The following is a 10,000-nucleotide window of genomic DNA, read 5'->3' as shown; positions in this document are numbered from 1 at the left end:
GTGTGTATGTGTGTGTGTGTGTGTGTGTGTGTATGTGTGTGTGTGAAATGAGTGCATGTTCATCATGTCTGTTTTATTATGACAATGTGTGTTTTGCATACAGTGTGTGTATATACTGTGTGTGTGTGTGTGTGTGTGTGTGTGTGTGTGTGTGTGTGTGTGTGTGTGTGTGTGTGTGCGATCAGAGAGTTTGCTAAGGAAAGAGAACGTGTGGAGAACAGGAGAGCTTTTATGAAGCTCAGACGTCAGCAGCAGATCGAAAGAGAACTGAATGGATATCGTGCTTGGATTGATAGAGCAGGTGATCATCACCACACACACACACACACACACACACACACACACACACACACACACACACACACACACTCACACACACAGAGTTCTGATTTCTTCTCTCACTGTAGGAATGTGTGTTAAATAATGAAAGAACCATCCAGAAATAGTCTGTGTGTGTATGTGTGTGTGTGTGTGTGTGTGTGTGTGTGTGTGTGTGTGTGTGTGTGTGTGTGTGTGTGCTCCAGAGGAAGTGATGCTGGCAGAGGAAAATAAGAACTCAGGTCCTTCAGCCCTGGATGGTGAGTCTGTGTTCAGAAGTTTTTTCCCCTCTCATTAAACTTCATTCTGCTTTGACAAAAACACACGAGCTCCAGCATCTGTAACCATGTGGAGTTTAATTCAGGAGGAACGTTCACATCATCACTAATAACGTTGTACTTAAGTTGCCACAGCGTTCCCTGATTAACACTTATAGCAGTGTAACAACTCACAGTGTGACAAGTAGAGAAGTGAAAGCATGTAAATCTATAGCACAACTCTACACAACTCTACAATGTAACTCTGCACAACTCCACACAACTCTATAATGTAACTCCACACAACTCTATAATGTAACTCCACACAACTCTATAATGTAACTCCACACAACTCTATAATGATGTAACTCCACACAACTCTATAATGATGTAACTCCACACAACTCTATAATGTAACTCCACACAACTCTATAATGTAACTCCACACAACTCTATAATGTAACTCCACACAACTCTATAATGTAACTCCACACAACTCTATAATGATGTAACTCCACACAACTCTATAATGTAACTCCACACAACTCTATAATGATGTAACTCCGCACAACTCTATAATGTAACTCCACACAACTCTATAATGATGTAACTCCACACAACTCTATAATGCAACTCTACACAACTCTACACAATATATAATGTAACTCTACACAACTCTACACAACTCTGTAATGTAACTCCACACAACTCTACAATGTAACTCTGCACAACTCTACACAACTCTATAATGTAACTTTACACAACTCTACACAACTCTATAATGTAACTCTACACAACTCTACACAACTCTATAATGTAACTGCACAACTCTACACAACTCTATAATGTAACTCTACATAACTCTACACAACTCTACAATGTAACTCTACACAACTCTATAATGTAACTCTGCACAACTCTACACAACTCTATAATGTAACTCTACACAACTCTACACAACTCCAGAATGTAACTCCACACAACTCTATAATGTAACTCTACACAACTCTATAATGTAACTACACAACTCTATAATGTAACTCTACACAACTCTACACAACTCTATAATGTAACTCCACACAACGCTATAATGTAACTCTACACAACTCTATAATGTAACTACACAACTCTATAATGTAACTCTACACAACTCTACACAACTCTATAATGTAACTCTACATCTCTGGATACACACAGTCACCGCTCATCAGTTATAGACTGTAGTAATAAATGACATAGTGTGTTAGTTGGTGATGAACTTTTAGCCTCTCTATTTTGTAACATCGTTAAGTTCTAACTTAGTTCTAACCAAGTTATAATCTCATTCTAACCAAGTTATAATCTCATTCTAACCAAGTTATAATCTCATTCTAACCAAGTTATAATCTCATTCTAACCAAGTTATAATCTCATTCTAATCTCATTCTAATCAAGTTTTCTCGCTGTACTCAGTGTTAAAGAGAGCAACCACCATCAAGAGGAGGGGCGTGGACACCATTCACCACTGTCCTGAGGAGCAGAGTGTGGACATCACTTCTGTTGGTAAACACAACACACACACACACACACACACACACACACACACACACACACACACACACACACATACATATACACACACATGCGCACACACACACACACACACACACACACACACACACACACACACACACACACACACACACACACACACACACACACACACAAGCACATATACACACACACATACACACAGACACACACACAAATATACACACACACACACACGCACACACACACACACACACACACGCACACACCCACACAAATATACACACACACACACACACACACACACACACACACCCCCCCCACACACACACGCACGTATGCACACACGCACACACACACAAGCACATACACACACACACACACACACACACACACACGCACGTATGCACACACACACAGACACACACACACAAATATACAGTATACACACACACACACACACACACGCAGACACACACACAAATATACAGTACACACACACAGACACACACACACAAATATACAGTACACACACACACACACACACACACACACACACACACACACACACACACACACACACACACACACACACACACACACAGAGAGGCTCTTACAGTAGCATTTAATATAGGAACTGAATTAACAGAATATCTAAAAAAAAATCAGTTTCATTAAAAGACAAAAACATGAACAAATATTTTTCCATTTATTATGTTCACATTTATTGTTATAAAAAATAAATATATAAATATATAACTGTAAAATGTTGAGATTTATAATTAGGAAGTTTCTTTGTGTTTAATTAATAGTTCAGTTATTATTTTTATAATATGTTTTAAATCTCTCTCTCTCAGGTGGGCCGTTGAACCGGGCGAGTATCCGCAGTGTTAAGCGAGGACCAACGGCGTATTTCCGGAGGAAAGAGAGGATGCTGCGGATCTCGGTCCGGCGCATGGTGAAGACACACACCTTCTACTGGACCGTACTGGGCCTCGTAGCATTAAACACCATCTGTGTGGCCATCGTTCATCATAACCAGCCCCAGTGGCTCTCCAACCTCCTCTGTACGACACACACACACACACACACACACACACACACACACACACACACTACTAAAGCAAAATTTATGGACACTAAAAATCATCACACACATTGTGAAAATAATAATAAATGACTGTATCTGTGGTTGTATATGTGGTTGTGCGTACTGTGTGTGTGTGTGTGTGTGTGTATGTGTGTGTTGTAGATTATGCAGAGTTTCTGTTCCTGGGTCTGTTTCTGATGGAGATGTTCCTGAAGATGTACGGTCTCGGACCTCGACTTTACTTTCACTCCTCCTTCAACTGCTTTGACTTTGGAGTGAGTCACTTCACAAACTCTCACACTGCTGAATCTGTGTGTGTGCGTGTGCGTGTGTGTGTTTGTTCGTGTGTGTTTGTGTGTGATTGAGAGTGTGTGTGTATATGTGCATGCGTGTCTGTATATGTGTGTGAGTGGGTGAGTGAGTAAGACTGTGTGTAAATGTGTGTATGTATGTTTGTGTGTGTTTGTGAGTGTGTGTATGTGTGTGTGTGTGTGTGTGTGTGTGTGTGTGTGTCTGGGAATGTGTGTGTGTTTGTGTGTCTGTCTGTCTGGGTATGTGTGTGAATGTTTGTGTTTGTGTGTTTGTGTGTGTGTGTGTGTGTTTGTGTGTGTGTATGTGTGTGCATGTGTGTGTGTGTGTATATGTGTGTGTGTCTGTGTGTGTGACTAATCCACTGGGACATCGTTGTGCAGGTGATTGTTGGTAGTATCTTTGAGGTGATCTGGAGTTTCATCAGACCGGGGATGAGTTTGGGGATCAGTGTCCTGCGAGCGCTTCGACTGCTGAGGATCTTCAAAATCACCAAGTGAGTGACAAAACAAACAAACAAACAAGCAAACAAACATACAAGAAAATGTGATTAAATTCGACACGTGTCTCAGAATCGATCAGAGTCAGAGCTGTGTGTTGTGACACCAAGGTGGGCGGAGTCTCGGTTACGTGTGATTAAGGAGCACGTCAGGTTTAAACACTCCTCTGAGATGTGATGAACGTTCTAACTCTCGTCTTCAGGTATTGGGCGTCTCTGAGGAACCTGGTGGTGTCTTTGATGAACTCCATGAAGTCCATCATCAGTTTGCTCTTCCTCCTCTTCCTCTTCATCGTGGTTTTTGCTCTGCTGGGAATGCAGCTCTTTGGGGGAAGGTGAACCTTTTACATTTAGATTTTTACAGCATTTTACAGAACGAGGGTAATAACTGAACAATTCTATTTCAATTCAATTCATTTGTATCGCTCTTGTAACAATAGCCATTGTCTCAGAGCAGCTTTACAGACGTACAGAAACATGGAATAAAAATTATAAATATATATTTATATATAAATATATATTATAACCCCCCCCAGGTGTTATAGGAAACATGAAAAATCTGTCTTGGACATAATTGTGTAGAAATGAATGAAAACAGTGACATAATGAAACAGTTTCATTCCAGAGTGAAATGCTTCACATTCTGTTTTTTTTTTTCCTTTTGTCCTGCAGGTTCATCTTTGAAGAATACACTCCTACTAACTTTGATACGTTTCCGGCTGCCATAATGACCGTGTTTCAGGTACGATGCAAACGAATGCTCTACCTCTGACCCCTAGCACCCTCCACATTCTTAACACCTTCTGACCCTTTTCGACCTCCACATTAGTTATTCATCCACGATCTTATGTTGTTTTGTAAATGTATTTTATTGCTCTTTTCTCTGAAGTGATCTGTGACAGAGATTCATCGGAATCGATCCTGTTTAACGAACCTTTCACACATGCGTCGTTTCTGATGTAGTGACTTTGTATTGTTGTGTTGTCAGATCCTTACTGGAGAAGACTGGAATGAAGTGATGTATAACGGGATTCGCTCTCAGGGCGGAGTTAAGTCTGGAATGTGGTCTTCCATTTACTTCATCGTCCTCACTTTGTTTGGAAACTGTATCTTTTGTGTAAGGAGTTAATCACAGCGTCTTGACATTAGACTCATGACGTTAGCATTACTTCGAGAGCCGTAACAGGACAAGCTGTGATTCTGAGAGAAAAAACAGAGAGAAAGACATAAGAACAAGAACTACACCGTCGTTGCCGGGGGGCGGAAACAAATGTCCAAATTTTGTCAATTTCGGTCAGTCCCCACGTGTTATTTTTACAAGTTAATTAACCAATCCAAAGTCGTGAAAATAGCTTGAGCGCAAATCTCTTAACTCCATCGGACACTTCAACTGTCCACCTCTTCTTCACTCCGAGTCTCGCGGCATGTTTCTCCTCAAGATTAAGAGTCGCGACGAATCGACATGTCTTCTGAGGTAAATGTCTTCAAAACACTGGGCTCAAAGAAAAAAAATCTTGACCCCCGCTAGTTCTGGTGCTCGTCTGCGGACAGGAATTTAGCACAAGACGATCCACTGCAACGTGGACTAAACCCTGTGCGTTGCAGATAAGATACGGCACCCGAACAGCGACGATATATAACTACAAGCCTATAAAACAATATTTAGCCATTAAAACAGAAATTGTATAAATTTGAGAGCTTTTCATGCTTGCGTTCCTCAGGGCTCTATCCTGGGCTCTTTAAACTTTCTTTATACTTTAAAATCTGCTCTTTTTTTTTCCACATCAAATCCTGAACCTAACTCTCAGACACGCTTCTGAACGTCTTCTTGGCCATCGCCGTGGACAATTTAGCCAATGCTCAAGAGCTCACCAAGGTAACGATAACGTGTAAAGGAAATGTTCTGAATTTGAAATGCATTATTTTTGTAATTTAGTGTTTATTTAATATAAAAGATGTTCTGAAACTGTCTGAAGTCTCTGGTGCTGTCATGTCACCTGATAACCTGAGAGTTTTCAGGATCACAACACGTGTGTATTGTTAGCGTTAGTGTTATAGTGTTAACCTGTTCTTGTGTCATCTCTGGTCACCGTGCAGGATGAAGAGGAAGAAGAGGCAGCGTTTAATCAGAAACACGCTCTACAGAAGGCGAAAGAGGTCGGCCCGATGTCGTCCTTCATGTCGTCAGAGTAAGTGGACGGAATGCAGCTCGGCTCGTACACGACCTGCTGAATAACTAACACGACTAACCACAACGTTGGCTACGAGTGTGTTCAGGTTTATTCACTGAAATCCGCTGAAGAAAACAGGCATGTCTTACTGTTAGAAATCGGAACGTTCGTGGCGTTTAGAGTCAGCGATACTAGCGCTCGGTAACTGTCAGGTTCTATTGACGTATCATTGAGCTGGTGGTGTGTACGGAGGTCGGGTGGAGGTGTCGATGATCAGGTTCTGGTCTTTTTTATTTCAGTTTGGAGCGAATTAATAGGAAATGTGGTACATCCTAATCTGCCGTTAGAGCTTTGCTAATGTGAGATAAGTACAGTATATGATCTGAAGCGGCGAGCAGACGAACAGAACAATAACAAGCACAATTTAATGTAATATAAGAGTCTGGATTTCATTCTTTCATTACTCCATTTGTTTAAAACAAAATCATCCACATTCTTACAACTTCCTCTCCAACTCAATCCTTTGTGTTTCTCTCACACTTTAAAAAAAAATCTCATCACATCAGATTTATCCGTTTGCTCACAAAAACAAACATTCTCCCTTTCAGTAGATGGAAAATCAGGACACTTCTTACCTTCACACCCATTTGTCTGATTGTCAAATCTGAAACAGACACAAACTGATTCTTTGTTTTTTTCAGTGAAATTAAATAAGTAAGTAAGAAAATAAATAAATAAATAAATAAATAAATATTGATGGCAAATGATTAGATCTTTTATTTTATTTTAATTGAAACGTTTTATATGCCGAATATCCAGAGTTCAGTTCAGAGTCGATTCAAAATCGATTCATATTTGAACGACTCTCTGTCTGTCGTTCACTTTGAATCGGACCTACACCACCTCGCTCGGACGCTGCAGGACCAGAGTGTGATCTCTGTGGTAGGCATCTGACTAAAGAACAGCATCCAGGAGGAGAACACAGCAGGGTTCTGTTCAGACACTAAACACCGTGCTGGGTGTGAAAAGAAACTGAATCAGAACCAAATTCAATCTGAAATCTGGTTTATTATGATGAACAGGAGTATGAGGACATGGAAATGGATTTAAACCTGACTTAACGCCGGATCTGTCGCTTCTTCTGCTTTGCCTTCCTCCTCTGTGTGGTTTTTAATTCAGACGAGAACACAGCGATCACAGTCGAGCGTTTTCAGCTTCGTCTGCGCATCAGACAACACAGTTTGTATTTGGTTGACTGATTATGAATCCCATCAAACGGATCAAGACTCAGTCATGAACAAATAAATAAAAAAGTTAAAACCAATAAGAAACATAGCAGAACAGAAAATAGCACTTGGTTATCCCAGGGGTCTCCATGTAAACGTATAGGCGGTTATCCCAGGGGTCTACATGTTAGTATAGGCGGTTATACCAGGGGTCTCCATGTAAGAATAGGCCTATCAAATGGAGTCATAAGCGGGATAGCACCCTGAAACTAGTGAAACGTCTCTCTTTCTCTCTCTCACACACACACACACACACACACACACACACACACACACACACACACACACACACACGCATGTGGAAGCACTGCATGATTGTAATTTCACCTTGTGAGCATGTGCTAACTGGAAAAAATTCACTCTGACCAAATGTGAGAGGAGAAAAAATCTGTTGTTGTTGTAGTGTGAAGTTTTGGGATTTGAACAGTTCTGATGCTTCGATCCTCTCTGTCAGAACGCATCGGGTCGGTCCGAATGGCGCCGGGTGACAGGGTTGAGGACTGGAATGTGAGGAATGTGTTGCATCTTGTGACTGAGTCGAGAATGCAGCGGCGACCTGAGAGACTGATATCTTTCTTTTTGCACGAGTGCCATTTGGATCCTGCATGTGTGAACCTGCTTGAGGAAAATGACTTGATAAATAAGAACAAAACAAAGCGCATGCCTTCAGATTTAGCACGACACACAGGTGACATGGCTTGCACTGCGTTAGCACAGAAAAGAAAATCCTGTAGGAGGGTTGTTTTATATGTGTGTGTGTGTGTGTGTGTGTGTGTGTGTGTGTGTTAATGCTTCTGCATATGAATTCCATTTATAAATGTCTTATATCTGTTCCATGTTTTTCTTCTATTGTCTTTAACATGTTCAGATGATTGTACGTTGTTGCTCCTGATCTGTTACCATCCTGTTGTCATGTGATGCTTTGGCTGCCCAGTCACACAGACCAAAATAACACGTATATTTACTTTGAAAATCTGATTAAAATGCATGAAAAAATTAACAATAAACAAACAGTTTAGATCCTTTTTAACCCTTTCTGAGATGTCAGGACTTATGCTGCAGGGAAGGGACTAAGTGGGAGGGGCTTACACTGTCTCTCCTGTCAATCATAGAGACATTATCCAATCGTAGGCGTCTATGAGCAGACGGGGATTTCCTCCGAACATGTTACGCCCTGCTGTAGACCCGTCTGTCTTCACCCTCTCCGGTTGATGTCGAACGGTTTTATGACTGAAGGTTAAAGGTGTAATCTTATCCAGCTTTAAACTGGAGCGGTTTGATGAGGATTTACATCTTTATACATCAGAAAGAACTTTAAAGCCTCTGTGGATAAAAACCAAGTTTATGGTGAAATTAAAACAGTAAATAAAATAAAATATAAATAAAATAAATAAAACAAATAGGGATTAAGCTTAACATCCATAAATAAAACCAGGGGGCAGGGTTTTACAACTATAAATAAACCAGAGGGGGCGGGGCTTAATCAAGCGTTAATTAAGCAGATAAAACTGCAGGTGCCTGTCAATCATTTGGTGCATCGGTCACTTATGGTTAGACTATAAAATATGCAACTATATACACAAGTGTGTTTATACTGACAATGTTACGCAGGTTCATGAATAATTAATTGATTAATTGATTGACACGCCCCAGTTCATGTTCCCGGCCGCTTTAGTCTCACAGCTGCAGCGTTCCTTTTTGACAAATAAATGAAAACCTACAGATGTTGTTGAGATGAACAGTGGAAGGTTTTGGACTGTGTTGTACTGGGTCTGTTTTTGTCTTTGTTCAAAAAACACTAATGTCTTGTTTTCAAACCAATCGCTCGTTGATTAAACGGACCAAACAAGAGTCCACGTTCCAGTAAGTAACTCAGTCTGAATCTCAATTTCACCTCACTGTCACTCTCTAATCTGAGTATTGCTTTAACATTAGCTTGTCTATCTATCTATCTATCTATCTATCTATCTATCTATCTATCTATCTATCTATCTATCTATCTATCTATCTATCTATCTGTTTATTTATTTATTTGTTTTTATTTATGTTTGTTTGTTTGTTTTTAATTAATTAATTAATCAATCAATCTTTTTTATTTATTATTTATTTATGTATTTATTTATCTGTTTATTTATTTATTTATTTTTAATTAATTAATTAATTTACTTATCTACCTATTTATTTATTCATTTATCTATCTATTTGTCTGTCTGTCTGTCTGTCTATCTATTTATTTATCTATCTGTTTATTTATTTGTTTTTATTTATTTATTTGTTTTTTTAATTAATCTATCTATCTATCTATCTATCTATCTATCTATCTATCTATCTATCTATCTATCTATCTATCTTTATTTATTTATTTATCTATCTATCTATCTATCTATCTATCTATCTATCTATCTATCTATCTATCTATCTATCTATCTATCTGTTTATTTGGTTGTTGTTTGTTTGTTTGTTTGTTTGTTTGTTTGTTTGTTTGTTTTCTTGTAATAATGCTCCTCTTCTTGCTCCATTGTAAATAAACTTTTGTATTA

General features: G+C 39.4%; 1 protein-coding gene across 8 annotated transcripts in view; it reads left to right on the top strand.

The window, feature by feature from the left end:
- The window catches only part of LOC113648205 (voltage-dependent R-type calcium channel subunit alpha-1E), a 62,802-nt gene that overhangs the window by 17,800 nt on the left and 35,002 nt on the right, over window positions 1–10,000 (top strand). For all 8 annotated transcript variants that reach the window (XR_007137666.1, XM_047799748.1, XM_047799745.1 and 5 more), the window contains exons 6-16: window positions 186–301; window positions 525–578; window positions 2,028–2,117; window positions 2,963–3,172; window positions 3,358–3,470; window positions 3,888–4,000; window positions 4,207–4,338; window positions 4,676–4,745; window positions 4,992–5,109; window positions 5,812–5,879; window positions 6,101–6,192. Coding sequence is in view for 7 of the 8 variants with exons in the window: in XM_047799748.1 (XP_047655704.1) it covers window positions 186–301; window positions 525–578; window positions 2,028–2,117; window positions 2,963–3,172; window positions 3,358–3,470; window positions 3,888–4,000; window positions 4,207–4,338; window positions 4,676–4,745; window positions 4,992–5,109; window positions 5,812–5,879; window positions 6,101–6,192 (1,176 nt within the window). In the remaining variant the exon portion in view is untranslated. The remainder of the gene's footprint in view (window positions 1–185; window positions 302–524; window positions 579–2,027; window positions 2,118–2,962; window positions 3,173–3,357; window positions 3,471–3,887; window positions 4,001–4,206; window positions 4,339–4,675; window positions 4,746–4,991; window positions 5,110–5,811; window positions 5,880–6,100; window positions 6,193–10,000) is intronic.

This window comes from Tachysurus fulvidraco, chromosome 14, assembly GCF_022655615.1.
Source record: "Tachysurus fulvidraco isolate hzauxx_2018 chromosome 14, HZAU_PFXX_2.0, whole genome shotgun sequence".
In the NCBI taxonomy this organism is placed as follows: Eukaryota; Metazoa; Chordata; class Actinopteri; order Siluriformes; family Bagridae; genus Tachysurus; species Tachysurus fulvidraco.
The sequence above is the reverse complement of the archived record's forward strand: the minus strand, read 5'-3'. Positions and strand labels throughout refer to the sequence as shown.